Source organism: Fundulus heteroclitus, chromosome 11, assembly GCF_011125445.2.
Source record: "Fundulus heteroclitus isolate FHET01 chromosome 11, MU-UCD_Fhet_4.1, whole genome shotgun sequence".
NCBI lineage: Eukaryota > Metazoa > Chordata > Actinopteri > Cyprinodontiformes > Fundulidae > Fundulus > Fundulus heteroclitus.
Window position 1 is genome coordinate 3,007,417 of NC_046371.1, and position 22,195 is coordinate 3,029,611.

Here is a 22,195-nt window from a genome sequence, read left to right on the forward strand (position 1 = left end):
CCTCCGGTTCAGTCAGCATGATGCCTCTTAAGACATGTAGTGAAATTGAAATCTCATTTAAACCTTTCAGAACTGAAACCTGCCAAACTACATCTTTGGAAAGTAACTGCCGACTTTAAATTTATTTTTATTTCTAACTTTTTTTTCAAATTCAGAAGTTCACATACATTTCTTAGTAGTGGGTGGATTTGTTTTAACCTGTTTAAACCTCGTATGGTTTGCCAAGCGTACAGGAACAACTCAGCGCATCCAGGCGTCTAGATGGCTAGTCAAACGGAGCATCAGGATGGAGAAGAAGTCATTTTCAATGCTACATGGTTGTTGGTGCAAAAGCAGCTATTTTTTAAACCGCTAATCTACTTAGATTTTCATGCCCAGTCATATATTGGGTGAACAAAAAATGGTCTGAGGGAAAATAAAATGTGCAGTTCTTTTGAAAAAAAATGCTGTTTTTGATGTCAGAGGTCAGGAATTTCATCTCTGAAAGCACAAGTCGAACATTGAAGCAGATGCGCTATAGCAACAGAACATCTTGTTGTTGTCACCTGAAACTACTGTTCACACAGATTTAAAAAAAAACATAGTCTGGTTTGATGAATCACAGCTTCAGCTGCAACATTTAGAGCATAAGATCTGAACTTATAAACAACAGGAAAGTAAGGATCCGTCCCACCTTGTGTCAGCAGTGCCGGCTCCAGGGAGTTGTGTGTTTGCAGATTGGATTTTCTTTCCTGACATTTGGCTCATTAGTGCCAACTAAGCACAACTGATCATGCACCATGACACAAAGCTCAAATCCACTCTATATCTCACATATGATCCATTGGTGTTCAGCGTACACCAATGGCCTCAACATCTGGTCACCACATCTCAATCCAAAGAGTACCTTTGAGATGTTTTGGAATCATGAACGAGCAGCTGACAGATCTGCAGCAATTGTGGGATGCAGCTATGTCACTATGGATCAAGATCCCAGAGAAGTGTTTCAGACTTCTCGTTGAATCGATGCCAAGAAGAATCTAGGCAGTTCTGAAGGCAAAACGAGTTTTGACACTATATATAAAATAACTAGTGAGAGAGGTGCAGTGAGAGAGCGGGCGAGGCAAACTCCAGCGCTGAGGAGTTTCCACCCCCTGCTGTAAAGTCTTGCATTATATTCAGCTCTCCACAGGAAGAGCCAATTAAAAAAACAAAACAATGAAGCCCAGGAATGAACGAAGGACTCCTAAAACGACCCCTGTAGGCTGGAAGGAATGCAGAGAGATTTGAAAAACCCTCTGAGCTCTGTTTTAAAATGTTCCATGGGTCAGTCACTCATTTGTAAAATTAGATTGACCAGCTCACTATAACATGTTAACAGAGTCGCAAGAAGTGATCTGCCTTCATGTTTATGAGAAGAGGAGGAAGGCCTCAGTTAAAAGAAATAGGAACAGGGTGGATTTGGGAGATTTTTTTCAACCGATCCCCCTGAAAAGTGGAAGACTTAAGGCAGTCATGCACATGCATAGTTAGTCAATAAAGGGACTTTGGGAAACTTCCGAAAAAATCACAGACTCTAATAAAATCTAAATCTCAGGTGATTGACACCACAAGATTTAGGCTAAAAGAACCTCCTGATTATTACACAATGCCTTCATAACACTGACCTTAACAGTCATGGCACACGTTTGCCATTAATGGTAGTGATTTTCTTTTTACATCTCTGTGGGGTAGTTTTAGTCTCCTCCCCTTTGCAGGATTATTTTAATTCAGCTACATTTAAAGGATTTTGAGTATGAACAGTCTATGAACTTTGACTAGGCCACTCTAAAAACTTGACATTGTTTTATTAAATATTTCAAAGGGGAACTTGCTGACCTGCAATGGATCATTGTCGAACATCATAACCTAACTGTGCTGGAGTAAAAAAGAAAAGTTTAAGCCTTCAAATACTGTTAAAGCTCGTTATTTTATTTTTTTACAACACAGTTATCAGCCTCTGCAATTCTTTTTGCATGGCTTCACAGCCCATTTAATAACAATAACAATAGCTTAACGTGACAAAGAGGTGGAACAGTAGATTTGTCTGGACAATTTGGGTGTTTAACATGTTTTAGTATTTCTATGTGCACATTATTGTTGTTATGCTAGCATTAGTGTTAACATAATTAGCATAATTTTAGCATGATCATTTTGCTCAAACCACGGGGCATTCTGACCTGAAGTCAAACGTCCCTAGCTAACCCCGATTTCAAATTCAGTTACATACGTAAAAAGCTAAAGTTTAAAAAATAAACTCTTTATTTGCACTTTAGATGGTTTCTCTTACATTAAACCAGGGGTACTCTGTATGTAAACATATAAAATGAACAATAAATCAATGTTTTTAGCTTGTGATGCTAACAGCTGTTAGCCAGGTCCATGAGCACAACAGGACTATGTAACTTTACAACCCAGCGGGAATTAGCTTGGACATCCCAAGGTATCATTACATCCAAATTTTACAGTTAGGTTTTTATTTAATACAAGCAGACTTGGCTCAGCTTGATGTGTTATTGCCAAGTCTGAGTTCCAGCTTGGCAATAAAGTTTCTTTATTCTGAAATCCACTGCAATTCACTGAAATTCTCAAGCTGTATGCAAACGAAATTTTGTTCTGTACGCACTCTGTGCATACAAAATGACAATAAAGTTTTCTAAGTCTAAGTCAAAGCAGGTAGAAAGCAGGATTTAGTGAAGGGAGTGAGCTATCTCTTTTGTTATTGGTGTCATCTAATTAAACATATTTTAAAAATATGATTCATATTATTACATGTTTAATTAATATTAGATAAGTAATTTAATGTTTTTAAAGTTATAATTACCATAAACACCGCTCTGTGTCTTATAACATGAATAAGTTGCTCATTTTATTTTTTGTATTTTCATTTATATTTTGTATCATTATGCACCTCTGGACTGAAGTATATTTAACAAAATGCTTCTGTTTAGTTTAATAGACTAATTTAGCGTACTTTATGTTTTTATATTTTTATCACTTTTGTTCTTTTTTGTACATCTTTTGACTTCTATGATGTTGGCTTTAAGGTTTGTTTGAGTATTTGAAAATAAATAACCAAAGAGGAAAATCAAATATATAACTTGTAGTTCATACACGCAGAAAATATTTAATATTACCTTGTTTTTCCTGTTTCTGCTAGGTCTCAGTGGTGTTGTATATCTCTGAAATGTTAATGCTCGATTCTGCATTTGCCATTTTTTCCTTTTAGTGCGTTACAAGATCATGGATAATGGTCACCTGCTGATACGTGGCATCAAGAAGGTTGATGAAGGAATGTATAATTGTGAGGCTCGCGTTATGGCCAGGGGAGAAATTGACTTCCGGCTGATAAAGGTCATCGTTAATGGTAAGCACTCCATCTGCGTCTACTTTGGCGCTCAGCATGAGCGGTTTCCCCAACGAGTCGCTGCTTTGCTCATAATGGTGGGATGTGATCAGGGTGTCTGTGAGAGGAAATTAGCTTTTTTAAAGCTTAAGAAGTGCATCATAACATTCTGCATCTGTCCACTATCTGCTTATGGTTTTTAGCAAAGATAAATCTGCTTACTTTTAGTCTCTTGGTGGCGTTTCTTCATTTTTATTCTCCGCTCACCAGGATTTTTTGATAATTGGATGGTGGGAACACTCAAACTTCTTCAACATTCTAGTCCAAATCATCCCAAACACTGGTTTAGCGTACCATAAACAGATTTTCTCATAAATATAAATGAAATATAGTTAAATGAACCAGTAATTAATTATTGAGGTTATCTGTAGGTTGGGCTCCATAACGAGCTGTGATGTTAACTTGCTACGCTTCATTCTATTTCCTCTTTTTGTTACAGTTCTTCCAACAATCCGCGCGAGGAAGACTGAAGTCAATGCCACAGCAGATATTGGTGAATCTGCCCTGTTGGCCTGTGATGCAGATGGCTTCCCCGAGCCCACCGTTACCTGGACACAGTATGTCATTCTTCCTGTTTTTACAGTTTGTTTGTTTTTTCAGATAAAATCAATATTAATAACCACTTTATAACCACTTTATTTGGAGAGAAAGGCTAAAAAAAAAAGAAGAGCTCAGTAAATGATCATATTTTTAGGCTAGTATTCCCGAGCTTCACAGTCTAAACAGGGAAGCCTACAGCTGTAGATTTTCCACTTTAAAGCAATGGAACCCAACTAAAGCACCAATAATTTTGCTTTTCAGTATAAACCTCCTTTACTGTCCATTTCAGAGTAATTTTCACTCCACTACCTCCATTTTTTTTCTTTCCACTAACATTTGAACCTCTGATGAGGAGACTCTAATAGTAGTCATTGTTCTACACTGTACAAGTGGGCTTCACATAGAAGCCAATCATTTTCTCACCGTTGTCAGAATATTTGAACAAAAAAACTTTTTTCTGTTGGTGATGTGATCAGACTTGCAAGTTGAACCCGATCTTAAGAAGATCAGACGAATAAATTGTTATAAAATGTCCTGATGCCTATAGTTACTGTTGGTGTCGTCACATTTTTAAAATATCTCAGCTTTATTTCATCTGTACAGTTTGCACAACTGTATCATGGGAGATACTCATATATTATACCGATTCATTACACACAAAAGATCGACTTATTTCACTTTATTTATACGACGGCAGTTCAGAACACGACATCTTAAGGCTCTTTACAAAGTCAGTTCAGTCCAATCATGGTTAAAAGGTTTTTGATCCAAGGAAGTTAGATCATCTCACTGACTCAGGGTTTTTTGTTCATTTGAACAATTATGGTTTACAGATGGTACAACCCTCCCCTAAGATCAGTCAGCGTCTTTTAAAATTTTAATATTGCGTCAAACCAATGGGAAATGGATTTTAATACAGAAATATTGTTATGGGCTACACGGTCGTGGTGAAGGTGTCTGAGTTGTCCAGACTATGCTCTATGTGCTCACATATGCTGCATTCCTGCATATTAATGCAAAGTTTGTTGGAAGCTGAAAAGAATGTTAGAAAAAAAGACACAAATCTCTAAATAAAGTAGTATTAAGATGATTATAATGCAAAGAACTGACAATTAAGGTAAGCTGAAGGCCACTATTAAAGCAACCTGGGCTTTCTGGTTGATCTCAGCAGAACCACAGGCTGATCACCTCCATGCTACGCTGCATTGAGGCAGTAAATCATGCGCAGAGCACAGAGGAATACAGATGTTGTACAGTACACTGACATTCTGTTCAGCAATCCTTTATGAAAAATCCTCTTTTTTGTTTGATATGATATTGTAATTCACCTAAAAATTGAATTTTGGTTAAACACTTCAAAAGTATCTATGACAAATATATGAGTTTCACTGTTTGAATTGAATTGGCTGAAATAAATTATCTTTTGTTTTTTGTTTTAAATTTTTTGAGCTATACCTGTATATGTTTATTGAGATATGTGAACAAGCAGCTAGCATTAATTTGCTCTCTGTGTGCCTTATCAATATCTATAATCACTTTCACAAAGCAAGACAGAAGCATTTTTATTTATTTATTAATTTTACAGTAATGAGTTTGAAATTAAATGATTTAGCCTGGTACTATCAAAATTTGATAATTTTATGTAACCGACGAAAATGAGAGGAATCGCACAGTTTCTTTTGCCTAATTAATGCATATAATCTGCAAAAAAACATGGTTGTACAACCTTTAGACGCTGACAGAGTGTTTATTGGTCTTTGGCTTTTGAAAAGTAGACGTTAGAAGGAAAGAGTTTCTAAGTGAGAACTGTGTTTGTAGGCTGCTCAAGCTGGCCTGAACCTGCAGCCTTTTTTCTTTCTGCTCTCACTCCTCTACAGTAACAGTGTCGTCCTTGAAACGGGTGACAAATACAGCTTGAACAAGGATGGTTCTGAATTGGTAATAAAGGAAGTCAAGAAGGTGGATGAAGGAGATTACACTTGCATCGCCAAGAACAAGGCAGGAGAGAAAGCTGAGGAAGTCAGCCTGAACGTGTTCGGTAAGAGAATATCTCCATCCTGTAGGTTCTTTTGGGTTTTTTTCCCCCCCTCTGTCATTCTGGCCTTCCCCGCTGCACTCATTGACATTTGCTGCACACTCTTTTCACTACTTTTCCATTTGCGGGATGTAGCCATACACAACATGAAGCACTCAGCGTGCCCCGTTGAAAAGTAATTAAACCACCCTTCAGCCCGCTTTAAACGTTTATCAGTATAGACTTTTACTTTATAAGCCAGCAAAGCCTGACAGTACCTTTCTAAAACCTTTAGCCGCCGTGACGCTAAGCTGAGCTACCTAACAGCTATTCATGTTGATTAGAAAAATTCATATATTTACTGAATATTTTTAATCTTACCAGCCATAATCCATTGATTACTTCAAAACACAGTTTTAGACTTTTTTTGTTTAATACGTTATGGATGTATAATATGAAGGTTTATATGTAAGGGTGGAGGAGTCCAGCTGTAGTCACCCCTGAAAGGAGGAGCAATACGACAAGAAACTGTTTTAGATGTTTAAAAGATGAAATTTTCAGTCTTTCTCGCAGAGAAACACATATAAAAGACTATAAAAAACTGTGTTCATATATTAAAAATGGGTCTTTAAAACAATTTTTTCCTTTGGATTAATTACATTTTTATTATAAAATATACAGTTTATTTCATAGAATCTGTGATTTTTACATAAGTGATGTACATATTTATAATGCAGTTCTATAATCTTCTTTCCAAACATTTGTAACGTTTAAGATAATTAATGAGAGCTGACACCACGCTGACCAGAATAAAATTTCAAACATGTTTAACAGCTAACCTGATTTGTCCTTCAGTTACCCTCCGTGGTTTAACAATATATTAATGTGGCGTGCAAATGAAAATAAATGAATTAAATCAGTGTACATTACCAGACTTCCACCCGAGAACAGAAAACACTCCATTTACATGATGTACAGTTCAGCCCAGGATTAGGAACAACCTGTCAGATTTAATCTGGAGTAATCTTTTAATTTCATCCATTTTGTTTCTGATTGGAAGCAATAATACTGTTTTGGATTGGTCCAGTACAACCCCAGCTAGGGAGATGAAGATTAGGGTGATGGCTAGGAGGGCTTTCAGCTGTAGAGATTTGGAGCTCATTGCATTAAATTGAATAGTCAGTAGTTTTTAGAGAAGGAGATAGAAAGGATCTTACATTATACTCCTTTTATAGAATTAAAACTGGCAAATTAATGCCTTGGTCTGTCATTTTAAGAACCTAAACTTTATAAAACGTTTGGTAATGAGGAGAAAAATCTGTTCCATGTCCTCTCTGGCTGGCTTCTGATATTAATGCATCCAGATCCACAGACCTTTAGTCTGTGGATGCAAACTAAAGGCGTTGGCTGCAGCTTTGATGAAATGGTCATATTTGATGCTTTTTAGAATCAGCTGATTGAAAACTAAATTACTTTTGCGTCTTAGACTTGTTCTGAGTGTTCCTTGAAAAAACAGGCGAGTGTAGTTTGGCGAGGTGATGAAACAGAGTGAAGGGAGCGCGTATCCCCGGCATAAAATCTGAGCAGTAGGCTGAAACAAACAAACCCCCCCGCTGTGTCCTGATCCGTGTCTGGAGGAGCATTAATACATGGTGTTCTGTTCCCAGTGCTGCCCAACATTACCTACTTCAACAACCAGACTGCCTCAGAGTTTGATGAGGAGGTTACCCTGACCTGCGAGGCCTCCGGTGACCCCACACCCACCATCTCCTGGAAATTTGGAAACAGAGTTTTCACCGAAGGAGAGCAGGTACAGCTTGTTATTTTCTACCTTTGAGTTGTTAAATCTCGTACATTTTGTCACAATATGCAGAGCTCAGAGCATCAGCAGTTGTATTAAAAAGACCCTAAAACATTTGATTGTTTCTTTTGTATTAGCCTTCATTCAATTAGTGGATAAAAACCTGTTCCACAGCCTCGTTAAAAAAGACATCCGACCATTTCTAAAGCCTTCATCAACCTTTTCCCACCTGATATCCTGTAGCTTTTGGCTGAACAACAACAAATATGTTAGAGGGGGGAATATTCTAAATAAAAAAGCTGTAGAAAAGTGTTTGCATTAATGTGCACAACCTTAAACTAATACTTTAATTCCAGCATTCAAATAAAGCTCAGCTGCCCTCACTGGATTTTCCTGATGGGGATCATTTTAGCTAAAGCTACAGTTTGCAGAGAGGCCACAAAGGTCTCAGTCAGGAGAAGACTACAAAAAAATTTACATCGTAAATACACAATGGAGAAAGTTCTGGGTAAAGTCTCTGAGAACCTTGTTGGAGAACGTCTTGTTGTCTGATGAAGCCCAACTTAAAGCTTTGGTCGCTTTAACAAAAGTTTATTTTGGCCCAAAAACTCATTGAGGTAACAGCAAAGCATGGTGGTGGCAGCATCGTGCATTTTGCTCTGATGGAACGAGACCTTTCGTCCAGGTGGATGAAGTCAGTGTTGACTTTGTCTGCTAGACAAATGAGGGATGAAGAGAGGACTTTTTATCTTTTAGCATCACAATCAGTCCATAAAGGCATAAATCCAAGTCAACAAAAAACAGCTTCTCCAGAAGAAATCCAAAGTTTAGGAACGTGTTGACCAGAGTTTAGAGCTTTATTCCACAGAAAACCTGTGAGCTGGCCTAAAATGGGGCCGTGGACAGAATATATCCTCACAATGTGATAGAATCAGATAAATTAGATAACGTTTGCTGGTAGAATGGTCAGAAATGACCACGATACGACGTGGGAGCCTGAAAAAGCAAACAGCTGATTAACCAAAAACAACTAAATGCCTCAATTGAAATAAAAAATGGTTAAAACAAAGTATTAGTTTTACGAAGTGCACACTCTTTTAGCTACAGTAGGTTCTTGAAAGGTAATTTTATTTTTCATTTTTTCTATAAATATTTAGTTTATCAGTTGAATTGTACGTATTTGTTATTGATTATTAATTTTGCTCCAATTTATGTGGAAAACAATAGCCTGATAGCAGGGATGGGTGGGCGCCTCATTTCCAGCTTATAGCCACTTTAAAGACGAAGTGAAAAGCAACGTGTCATTTATCACAGCTTGAATCCACTAGAATTTAGCTATTTGCTGTGAAAAACCTGTTCTGAGGCACAATCGCTTCATTCTCACGTCAGAAACATCCGTTGAGTTCACCTAAAAAAAAAAAGGGTATGTCTCAGTTTCAGCAAAAGTCATCAGAATCATTTAGTCACCACTTGCCTTTCAGTCTTTATTATGTCTTGAAAATGACTTTCGTAAACTGCATTTCCACCATTTCCCAGCGAGCAGGACAATCATCTGAAATTGTCTCGCTTCATTTCATACACCAACCTGCAATCATTTCATCAGCTGAATTTGCTCATTGTAAACTCCGGAGTCTAACAGCTCTCTAAAGTCGTCACAGTCTTCTCTGGAATGGTTTTAATTTTTAATAGGCTTCATAGTGAATGCCAGAGGCGAGTGTGTGCAGTTTGCCATAAAACCAATTTCCAGGCGGTTCTGTGCGATGATACTTGCCAGTGTTAACACTCAATGCATCCCTGCTCTGTAGCAGTTATTAGCTTATATAGACGGTGCTTTTGTGAAGAGCCAACACCGAAATTAAGTGTGGATGAGCTAAAAAAAAGAGGGGGGAAATTAATTTATTTGACATTACACCTAATTATTGCCTTTAATCATGTTATTTTTGCCTGCTTGTGCTCGTCTGTTAAGTGCTATAATGACTCACTTTAGACGTGAGTGGGCTCTTTTTTTGTAGATGAACATAAACTAAGTGGGGAAACTAGATTACGGCCGTGGGTTTCTGTTATTGATATTTTTAAACGTGCATTTTCATCAAAAATTCAGGAGTACTGTTAAAAAGTGCCACATGAAAGCCTTGAAGGAATGTCTGGGCTTTTTGAAGTGTGCTTCTGTGGGGAGTATATGAGCAGTCAGCATCTTATCTGATGTAGATTACGCTCTCAATGAGTTTGGATAAATCCGTATTTTCCTGCAGGCTCCAGCTGTGGACAGGGTGGAACCAAAAGCAGGTTTCTGCCGTCCTAAAACAGCTCCAGAAAAAATACATGCTGGTATGTGCACACAGTTTAAAAAAATATGAAGAATCCAACTAATTTCAAATTCAATTAAGATCAGATGCAAAGTCCAATTCAAACCTAATTATGAAACAATTCAGTAAAATTCTGTGATTTTATACAATAAAACACAAAAAAAGACACGGACCTGACAGGGAATACTTTCTATAAAAAAGAAAAGTAGACCACAGAAAGTTCACAGTTCTGTCCAGGAAAAAGACACTGAAACACTGGGCGAAGATTACCTTCTATAGAAAAGCAACAGAAAGACAGAAAACACAATTAAAAGCAGCACTAGATCTGTAAATGGTTCTACCCACAGAAGTACAAGGCCAGGAGTACTTTCTCTGGGAAAGAAAATCACATAAAACACAAACCTAAAGGCAGCAGTGACTCCACCACTGGAAACAACACAGCTAACCACTGTAGCACTGAGCCATGACTACTTTCTACAGAAAACAAATACAAAGGAAAACGCATAGGTCAAAGGAGCAACAGTTATAGGCTAAATCCAGGAAAAACACACAACTAAACATAAAACAATTGAGCCTGGAGTACTTTCTATGTAAAGGAAAAACAAAGAATAAACAAAGTAAATTTCAGAAATTGTTCAACTAACGACTTCTTCCTGAGAGACGTCTCTCCTGCCGGCTTCTTTGGCACGTTTTGTTAAAGTTTAAGCAATGTTCTAATTCTAATTATTAATTTAATAATGACAGTTTGCTCAGCTCCTCTGTTAAAACTAATTCCTGACCATCCAAACTGAAGTCAGTCAGAGATTTCCTCACTGCAGGTAAGAGTCTCACAGCTCAAAACTTCTCGACTAAACTATCTCCTAAAAAAAAATAAAAATCCAGATTGTAAAAGCTGAGAACCGTGCGCCATTCCTCCGCCTCTAGTCGGGTACGCCGGTCACGGCGCTCTAACCTCAGAATCTCATCCAAGTGTTGTTGCTCCGTAAAGTTGGAAAGGTTTGAAAAGAATCCATCCCAACAATCTGTTCTGACTACATGTGAGCAGCAGATGGGGAAGTTCCTCTGGAGAGGTAACTTTTCTGCCACCACTGTAGTCAAAAGCAATACATAGAATAACCCTGCTACCTCTGGCAAGTTTGTGCATTTAAAAAGAAAAATTGGTGACTGTTCCTGCTTTTATAGAACAAAAGGGAAATAAGCACTGGTGTTGTAATTCTGCACGTATAAAAGCTGAATGTGTTGAACAGTTCAGACGCCTGTCTACTGACAGCTGGCCTCTGATTATAATTTTTATTTTCTTTCTTTTGGTTCGAACATATCAACGTTAGCAACCATGCACCATGAGGCTTTTTCACTTAATTTGTTTGAAAAGGAGAAAGTAGGCAGAAGTAAATGTATCTGCTACAGGGCAACAAGAAAATAAGACAATTTGGTAAAAAAAACCTTAATTCCCTGTGAGGTAGACGTATTTTCGTCCTGCGTCATCAGATGCAATCGTGAAATCTGCTCCACATGACCGAGGCGTTATTCTTGGAGCGGCAGTCGGGGCTCTGAACACCTGTCCTGCTGCGTCCCAGAGGATGTGGAGATATTCAGGCCGTAGTGGCCTACTTTGCTGCTCGTGCTTTGTCATCTGCTCGGCCGTGATGGATGAGGGCCCAAAGCTGCCACATTTAGCACATGCAACGTTAAATCCAGACCTGAGAAATGAGCCGCTGAGCGTCCGTCTCGGTTGAGACTTTTGGTGCTTTTGTTTCGGCACTACGAGTCGTTTATTTATCCCAGCGCAGCTTTGGGATGCGGTAACACCGGCACCTTTTTTCAGATGCATTAAAAAGCGTTAACCAGGCGGGTCTCAGACTCTGTTAGCTACAGGTCTGCACGATTAGCTTTATTTCATGTGCTACACAGCTGAGGACTTAAAGCAAACCTAATAAAACTTCCCACTGTCGCTTCATGCTTGCTCAGTATGAGGGATTGCAGCAAAGCCATGTACAATGCAGACGACTCTCCCTGTGGCTCTACGGTTCTCCAGGAGTGAATGCTGCTTGTCAGGACTTTGATGCAATCAACTGGTTTCCTTATATAGGACATTTTTGACCAATCTGTATAATCTGACCCAATCTGTATAATATGATTGAACTTGACTTTGTAAAATGCCTTGAGATGACATGTTTCATGATTTGGCGCTATATAAATAAAATTGAATTGAATTGAATTGAATTAAAACGCTGGGCTCCGTGTGGACGCAGCAGAGGGTGGATTCCAGGTCGACCAGAATCCACTGGTGTGAAATAACCTGCGTGCTCTAATGGTTTTGTTACGATGCTGTTGATGTGTTTTATAATTCTTCATGAACGTGTTGGAGGACACAAACAGATCCAGTAATCAGAGGCTTTGCTTCAGACATGAATCCCTGACTGCCGGCGTCGCTATATTACACCTTCAAAGCTGATTAGTGGCTGCGACCTGCGTGAACATCCCCAGTTTTCTCTTATTACCGTGCAATTCATCACTGCCAGAGAGTGGAAAGTGTCGCGGCTGCGTCGCAAGTTTCTGAATCTTATCTTCCACCTGCACGGCGGTCCTCTCCGTGCCCATCGCTGCTCACAGTTGTCAACAAACGTCCCCCATTCACAGCCTGTCACCACCCCCCTTCCTTCCTATTTATCACTGTCACAAATGTTTCGATTTCATGTTGGCACATTCCTCTAATCATCCGCTGATGGTTCTCTAATTTCCACTGGATTGTGATGCATTATTGGGCTTCTGTTTGTGACACTTTGTCGTCTGTTCTCACATCCATCAGACTTAAGGAGGACAGTTTTATTTATAATGATGTCCGACGGCGCTGTGGTAATTTAACAGAACAGCCTCTACTTAATTTTAAGCGATTCTCGTATTTTTGCTTTAGCCTTTGTGCGTTTCGACGTCACCGCACAATTGTGCGATTTAGGATTTTCAGCAACAGGTTGTTATTTTCTGCGGGCCACTCTTGGGAGCACAGAGTGCTGCAGCTAAAGGTGATTAGAAAGAAAACACGCCCTGTGTTTACTTTGAATTGTTTTCCGCAGCATCACATTTCCTTTTTCCAGGAGATTAATTAATAACCGGCTGAGAGGGGCCCATGCAGCAGCAGGGCTGGCCTCTGTTTGCAGCTCCACTGCCTTAAAGTCCCGATAAGGAGACATTTTAAATCTTTATCTTTGGCATAGCGAGTAGATCTGATCACCATCTAATGAGTTTAGAGTCATGTGATTTACTCACGACAGGATTAAGCCTCCTGGTAGTAATTACAGCTCGGCAGGTAAGTTGTTTGGTCTCCTCCAACATTAAGGTAAATCACTCATTTTCAGCGTTAATCGAAAGACGTTTCACCCAATTTCTTGATTTTGAATAAAAGGTCAGTTTTCATGTTTGGTTAAAATGTTATTCATAAAAAAACTGAATGTTTTAGCCAATGTTTTCCTGCAGAGTCTTCATCTGTGAAATAACAGCAGAATATGGTGACTCCAGAATTGCTTTTTGGTTGTTAAATATCGTTAAAGTTTTACATTAGTTGCCTAAAGGGATAGTTCAGATAATTTATTTTTTTGAAACTGGGGTTTGGTGCAGGTAGCTCCCTCACCTGTTGCAGACAGACGCCAGACTGCAGTGAGTTTGTGCAACAGTAAGTACAAACTTTAGCCATAATCAACTCTGGCTGGCATGGAGCACTAAAGTGTTAATGAATAAGGAAGTTACCAGGAGAAAATACCAGTGGCCTAAATGTGCCCATACCTGCAGTCAGAGCAATAATTACAAAGTATAAAACAACTGGAACTGTGACAAGCCAGGTTGGAGGAGTTTATCTTGGCAGTGAGGGAAGGTTGTGTTAGACAACGACACCGTAGAGGGACATTTTAGGCCCACTAGATCTGCATGAAAGCCATTTATTCAATAATAACTCACTGTGGTTGCTCTGTTTCTCTGTAAACGCTCAGCTATGGGAATAGGACTGAAAATAAGTGAAAACGTTTCATGCAAAACTCCGAGGAGCCTCGGAAAACATGGAGAGATCTTTGAAAAGTGCCTGTCTGCGTTACAGTCAGGACATTTGCACAGGTGCAAACATGCATTTTGGTAAATCTTGCATGAGTTTTTTGGGCTAAAGCGTTCAAAGTTAGAAGCGTCTGCCCTCACTCCTTGGATCCTGTCTAAAAGCTTATTCTTCCCACTGTGTCTGCCTTTGCTTCCTCTGTCTTTGTTCTTTCCAGGCATCTTGGACGCGACCAGACAAATACGAGGTATTGCTAAAAATAGCGTAGCCCAAGTCAACTAATAATACCCCGAACTTACACCCTAGACTCCCCCATTTTCCATTTCCATTGCAGAGCAGAGGTGTTGTAATCTAGCCTGCGTTTAATATGCTTTAGATTCTAGCTGTGCGCTTAACGTGTAGGCCATTAGACACATAGCGCAGTTCATTTAATCCAATTAGTTCCAGTACACACTTAGATTTACCCCCATTTACCTGTCACTGCTTGTTTTTGTCGACAAATCTGATCTGGCGATGGAGCCGCGACCTGAAAGTAATTTTAGCTATGTTCTTGTGGCCGAGCTGTTATTTCCTGCTCCGGGGTCTGGCTAGTTGTCGGCCTTTAAAGCCGTGAATACACAGACTCCGGCTCGCTGCTGTAACTGGATCAGAGAGGCGGCAGCGTGGTGCCGAACCGCAGCCGTGGGTCTAAAATGGAGCGTCCTCCTGTCGGGGGCCACGAGCCGCCATGTTTGGCCTTAACTACACACCTGGATGACTCTTTCAGTCACCTGGGGCCTCACTGCTGTCATCTCTCTGGGTCCGTTCATCCAGAGGACATAAATGCCTCACCTTCCCCCAGAGAGGAGTATATATTTATATTTTTAGCTTTGCTTCTCCTGTGTTCGGGGGATTAGTTTGTTTCTGTAACACAATTTGTGATCATCTCCTCTAAAGGCAAAGCATTAAAATTGGATTAATCAGGATCGAGTCGGATCCAAAGGATTAATTGTACAGAGAGTTAAAAATCTCGGAGCGGTTGAAGCTTTGGTGGAAAGACATGCAGCCCTATCGGCCCTCAGCAAACCAGACAAAACTGTAAAAAGGGAATAAAAGTAAGTAAAATGTTGTTGAAATTAATATATTTGTCCTTGATTTGAGCAGGTAAATAAGATTTTTGCCAATGGAATAAGATTTTTGCACTTGAAATAAGAACAATTCATCCCCATCATCTTATTTTAAGTGCAAGTTTAATTCTCTTAGGGGTAAAAATACTCATTCCTTTGGTAAATAGTCTTATTTGGCTGCTCAAATCAAGGAAAATACACTCATTTCAAGAAAATGTTTCTCACTTTTAGTTCTCTTTTTGCACTGGATCAAATTGACCTCCACTAACAACCTCGCTCTGACTCTCATGTGACACAACGATGCAGGTGCATCTCAGTAAATTGGCATCGAAAAGTGAATTTATCGCAGTAATTCAGTTCAACAAATGGAACTCCTATGTGAAATAGAATAGAATAGAAAAATCTTCTATTGTCTCGTTGTGGGCAAATTCAGGCGTATCAGCAGCAAGTAAGGAAAAAGTTTACAACAACTCTATAAAAATTAATTTCATTTTTTGAGCTGAATTACTGGGAAAAAAAGCTTATCCAATTATATATTTTATCCTGTTATGTGCATCTGTGTTACTAAAACCTACATATTTCACCACATCCAGAACCCTAACATGTATCCATAGAAAAAACAAACAGCACAATTAGCCTCTGACCGGTTTTAATCTTGTTTTGAACCCTCTGGGCGTGAATCATCTCATAAACGATGCCTAAATGACTGAAAATCAGATTTCTGTCTAAACCATTACTGAGTCACCTTGGTGGCTATTTGTCTGAAGCAGGTGTGTGGATCTGCAGGCCAAACGGACGTTATATGGTTTTAATTTATTTTGTGGATTTATTTCCCTCTTAGCGTAACCTTGCAGTCCCTGTGAAACATGAACAGAAGAAGTTGTTTAGATAGAGATATTATATTTTAACAGCGAAAAAGGTTTTTATTTTTGGTGTTGCTGCTGGTCTTTCTTGACTTTGAGCGACACTTTGGTGGTTCAGAATTTGGTAAGCTGGAGATGGGTGTTAACGCCTGATGTCTGGTGCTCAAACACCAAGAAGCAGCGAACCCACAACCTTGGAAAGGTGGAGGTGGCCTTGATTAGAGGTGTGGCTATCACATACAGCAGGCTGATGAAGTTTTCCTTATTCTCCTTCTGGCTCGTAACATGACACAAAGCAGTGCGTAATGATGAGGTGGGAGTAAAATGATGCATACTTTTCAAACTGCTTTACAGATAAAAACCTTGAAAGCGTTGCAGGACTTTTTTGTTCTCAGCATCTTGGTTCAATACTTTGCATAAACAGCGTTCTGTGCAAGAGGAACAGCAACTCTTTGCGATTTAGAAGCACTAGCTGTGTGCATTCTTCCTGCCACTCTTCCTTAAAGGCCATTTTTGTGTGGTTGGTGAACACTCGCTTTCCCGTCGACAGATTCTCCGACCCGAGCTGTGGATCTCTGCAGCTCCTCCAGAGACAGCAAATTTATTTGCACATTTCAGTACAAAGACAACGAAAAGTGCTTTACATGATTAAAACATAGGAAAATAAAACAGAATAAAAGCAAGTTGGAATACAATGTAGAAACAAAATAAAACGTGAAAATAGTGACTAAAAGCAAATATTAAAAACAGTTGAACTAATGATGTTTCAGTCATGTCATGCTGCATTTTTATACTGACATTAAATTACTCACAGCTAGGCTCTGTTCCCTTATTCAAAGACTCCTGAAGGCCGTTAGTTGCACTTTTTTCGAGTATCGGAGTGAAGGAAGTGGAGTACAACTGCATTTTACAAATTTCAGGGTTTTGTTTGTAAAAAAAAAAGAAAAAAAATGTAAAAATATCCATGTATAATTTATAGTTTATATAGTTTATCGTTATCGTTTGTAACATGAGAAACTATGAAAAATACATCTGCAAGCCCTCGTAGCATTGGGTTCAATCCTGATTATACATTTTAGTTACATCTGTTTGATCCTCTGATGTAAATCAGTAAAAGTAAAGGAATCTGAAGAAGCCCTAATGCTGTTTTCCACAAACTCAGATCCTTTCAATGTTGTGGAATAAATTCTGGCACACCAGGTTTAACCTTCTATTTAAAGTATTCATACGCTGCATCACTGCCGCGCCATTCCTCCATGTTTTCGTTTTATTCATAAGAGCACTTTAGGAGGCAAAGAAACTTGACCTTTAAACGGGAGCACGGACTGATCGATAATAATCTGCTTGTTAGATGATACGGGGTTTTACGTGCAGAATGGAGTGTTCAAGTGGTCCTTCATCAAAATTAGAAAAGGTCACCAAACCGTGATATATTTATCAGGATTTTTACTGGACCAAATGCAGCGGTAAAGATGCACATCATGGCAGCATAACATAAGATTCCTGGGGTTTTCTTTCAAACGGATTCCACTAAACCGTCCCAAAGTTAAGCAATCACATTTTGTCAGTAAGCTGAATTTCACTTTTTTTTCCTCTTAGGGCAAAACAGGAAATGAGGAGAGAGATGCTGGTAAAACTGAACTACATTCCAACATTCCTGGATTAAAATGGGCAAAGTTAGTTCCTGGTTTGGACCTGTAGAAGAATCATACTGTATGAAAAGATCTGTTAACAAAATCCCACAGTTTTAAAGTGTTTACACCGACATTTAAAGCTTAAAAGTATAACTGTTTTTATTCTAAACAGAAAAGCATCAATTACTTGTACTGCTCCTAAAAGAATATAGCATATTGATTGTTACAGGTCTAATGATGGTGGTTATTTATTATTTTAATGTGTAGAGCCCAGAAAAATGAGGAATAAACATCCCACGCTGCTTATTGTCAGACTTAACAGCATTATAACGAGCTGATATTATCTAGTTAGTTAATAAGCTCCTGCTATTATGCTCCTGTTGTTTATGAATGCACGTCTTAACTTCAGCCTTCACCTTAAATATTCTTCTCAATACAATAAAACCTTTCTTCATCTAGTGGAAAACAAAGGAAACAGAAACAGGAAGGTGCATTTTGAATGGGAGTCAATGACGAGGACACAGATTACAGAAAAGAGAGAACGAATAAAAACTGATAATTACTCTAAATATGCCCGACATGGACGAACTTTTCACTGTTTGTCTGAACACAGCCAGAGTTATGCAAAAATAAAACTGAAAGATATCTCAAGGAATCCAGGAATGGAGCGGTGAAAATATTTGTGGTTGTGAAACCATAACTCTGTTTATAGATTCAGCAGATTTAAAATCCTGATAAAACTCAACAACGGCCCATAGTACCTCACTGAATCCTCCCTCTGTGCCTTTAAAGCCTCTGAATCTTCTCTGAATCGAAATATATCGCTTCATTTACTAACATAAACTTTATATTAAACCAGGCTTGTCAACAAGCTCTTTACTTTCAGGATCCTGTTTACATAACGCGTGTTTCTAGAACTAACTTCAGCCATAAAAACGAATCAGAAGTCCATTTTCAGGGTTTTATAAACTTTGGTGTTCTCCCTGGTGAAAACATTTGAATGAATAACTATGTTAAAAATCCCAGTTTTGGTGTTTTTGCAGTTTAGGAAAACATGTTTGACTCATTTCAAACATCCATGACACTAAACAGGGCAACACATCTGTGTTTTAAATTAATAAATACATCTTCAGATTTATGTTTTTACTCTGATTTTGACTAAATAACATTTAGAGGAGAACATCCCTAAAGTTTATGTGAAAAACTGAAGCTGTGGATGTATGAAGGGACGTTGTGCTTCCTGTGTAGCGAGGACGATCTGTGTGGATTTCACTCACAATACGGCTAAACCTGCGCCTGGCATGATAAATATGACGGTCTGGGTCATGTTTGTGAAGACTGGTGCTCAAACTAAACAGACATTTTCTCAAAAGTTGCATTTGTATAACAAGCCAGGTCACATTTTTTGTCATTTCGTTACATTTATTGAGTATTAACTTGGCCTGGATGGCTTTAAAGGTTGAAAGTTAGAAGATAATTCCCAACATTTACATTCATTGCAGGCACAATGGTTGATGTACGGAAATTAATTCAAAACCTGAAAAATATTACTTCCTGATGGAACATCATTAAAAAAAAAAGGTTAAATAAATTAGCCCAGATTCTGGCTTTGATTAAACTTTGGGTACAATTTCTAAATGCATAAAAGTGCCACGTTCACCTGTTCAAACAGTTATATGCAGTTAAAAGCAGCACTGGACATGTCCGCCCCTTAATACCGTTCCTGTAGGAGACGCGTTCCATATTCTAGAGATATTTTGGTGCAAATCAACCCCAGAACAAAATCTAAAGACCATGTGAAGATGCACGGACTGAAGCCTGTAAGAGAGCTCGTTAATCATAGTGAAGCAAACCCTGTACCAACATGGACTGAAAGGCCACTCAGAGAGGAAGAAGCCGTTAAGCCAGTAAATGGTGTCATGAGGACAAACCATACAGAAATATTCAGACAACATCTCCAGACATGAGTCAGAAAGTTTAAGCCTGGATGCAAACAGGTCTTCTAAATGGACAAACCCCCAAATCAGTTACGAAGGACCATGTCAGTGCCTCTGAGTGGCCACAAGGTCCTGATCTTAGTCCCTTCGTAGGTTTGTGGGCGGAGCTGCTAAACTGACCCATTTATAGCAGTTCAGTCTGAAGGACTGGACCAAAGCTCCTGCAAGCTACTGTGAGAAGCTTCTTGAAATGTACCTTAAAGGTTTAACTGAAGTTATGCAGTTTAAACACAATGGGACCAGATATTCAGGCAATGTAGACAAACATAACCTAAAAAGAAATAAAATAAAAGTAACAAACTAATTTTGAGTACGCTGATAAAATCACAAATAATGAAGGAAAATAATTAGCTAAAGCTAACTTAGTAAAAAAAAAAGATTTCTGTACAGTGCATGAAATCTACCTGGTTCACTGCAAAAAGGAACTAAAAGTAAGTAAAATTTTCTTGAAATCAGTATGTTTTTCCTTGATTCGAACAGGTAACTAAGACTATTTGCCAATGGAATAAGATTTTTGCTCTTAAAATAAGAACAATTCATGTTCATCCTCTTATTTCAAGTGCAGTAATTATCTTATTTTAGGGGTAAAATGCTCATTCCATTGCCAAATAGTCTTATTAAGCTGCTCAAATCATGTAAAAAATATACTAATTTCTACAAAGGTTTATGTACTTTTAGTTCCCTTTTTGCAGTGTTTCAGCTGAAGATCTATTTTGCTTCTGAATAAATACATTATAAAGAAGCCAACGCATGTATGAGGGTCTCCGTCCTCCACACGGCCAACCCGGGTTTGAGTCCCGGCCTTTCAACCTCGTTTCCTGTCAAATATCGACCAATAGTGTCACAAACAAAATGAAAAGGATGAATTTCGTTCATGCAGTTTTTTTTTTCACTTCTCTGTTTAACTTTGTCCATTCTGCCTCTTTAAGCAATAAACTGGTCGGCACTCAAACAAAGCACCATGAAAAATCATTGCTGTCTCGACTGTTTCAACTCTGCCACTGAAATCAATTTGTTGTGAAATCAAAGCTGATAGATTAATATCTTTTTGTTGGAGCTTATGAATTAATTATTTTCAAAGGTCTGCCTGTTCACTTGTGTTTCTGCGCTCTCATTAAAGTATTATTCTCCATTAACCTTTCTCTGTTTGCATTCAAATGGCCTGCATGGCGCAGTGAGACAAGAGTAATGCTGCCCTTTTTACAAATGCTTCAGGACACTCCTTCGCATCTTTTAGGCAAGATATTTCTGCCACAAAAAAATAACCAGTCATGCTGTAATTGCAACACTGGAAAATATGGGTAAATAAATATGAAACGTAACGACACAGAGTTGAAGCACACAGAGTGCTTCAATTATTAATGGAATATTGTGGAAGCTGGAAGAAAGATGGATGTCCCCTGCCGGTGTGTGGGAAGAAAAGCCGTTACCGTATTTATAACCGCTTGAGCTTTTTCATTTTCTATGGCCCTGTTGTATCTTTGATTACTCCTGGCAGCTGTAAGTTTTGCGGCAGGATTTCACGGCTTTCTGGAAGTCCGTAACGATGAATCTCACCGTGTTTCCGCTGACTGCAGATGGCGAGGAGGAGAGGGAAGCCATTGTGATGCACAGCAGAGATGGAGGATCAGGCCAGGTGCATAGCTGCGTTAGAAAAGTGGATGGAGCACTTTGGGTGAACTTGTTTGTCAGCTGCACACCTGTGCAGCAGCTCTGGAGCCGCGGAGAGCGGGAAAAGCAGCCAGGCCAATAAACAGGATCCTCTAATGAAAATAAAAGCAGGATTTAATAGGCTAATTTTCCTCACTGCTTTTATGCCGCTCCAGCTGTAAGTATACAGCTTGTAAACCTGCAAAAAGGCCTCTCAGTAAGTAGGGACGCTAATCAACTTGAAGAGTTTAATTGTCTGGGCTTTTTTTTTTCACTTCCTGGCTGATGCAGATAGATCCATACTGCACATATGGATTATGATCTTAGGATGGCTGCTTCATTTTTAATTCAATCTGTTCGTCTGCACTGCAGTCTTTAAGCACATTTCAACTCAAATTTCCCAGTGGTGAGAAAAACAGAGTAGAGCCACTGCAAATGCCACGTTTTGCACATTTAGTGCAGATGTAGGATGTCTGGGGTGTAGCCTCCTCAGGTTTTCACAATGTTTTCCGCTTTAGTTTCTTCTTTATTCAATAAACGACATTGTGCGATCTTTCTAACTCCGCCTGGCAACGCTCGGGTCATTAATGTGATTAACCCACGGGGGATGGAAGAGCTGGCAGGAAGTCTGTGACCGTGGCGTCGTTCAAGTTACAATAACATCATAAATAATGCAACTAATATCAGTAACTGCAGTTACTTACATTTCCTCGGCGTGTCATTGTGATTTTTCACGACTAAGCCAACCAGTAAACCCTCCCTTTTCTCCCCATCTGGTGCTTCTACTGCGGTGGCCTGCTTATACGCAGGAATAATTTTCC

General features: G+C 38.9%; 1 protein-coding gene across 8 annotated transcripts in view; it reads left to right on the top strand.

Annotated features, from left to right (window-relative positions):
* ncam1a (neural cell adhesion molecule 1a) overlaps positions 1-22,195 on the top strand; it is a 374,147-nt gene that overhangs the window by 306,587 nt on the left and 45,365 nt on the right. For 5 of the 8 annotated variants that reach the window (XM_036142729.1, XM_036142725.1, XM_036142727.1 and 2 more), the window contains exons 5-9: positions 3,248-3,385; positions 3,864-3,981; positions 5,842-6,002; positions 7,646-7,788; positions 14,342-14,371. In XM_036142729.1, coding sequence (XP_035998622.1) covers positions 3,248-3,385; positions 3,864-3,981; positions 5,842-6,002; positions 7,646-7,788; positions 14,342-14,371 — 590 coding nt within the window. The remainder of the gene's footprint in view (positions 1-3,247; positions 3,386-3,863; positions 3,982-5,841; positions 6,003-7,645; positions 7,789-14,341; positions 14,372-22,195) is intronic. The other 3 variants (XM_021318530.2, XM_036142726.1, XM_036142731.1) reach the window with 1 other exon arrangement.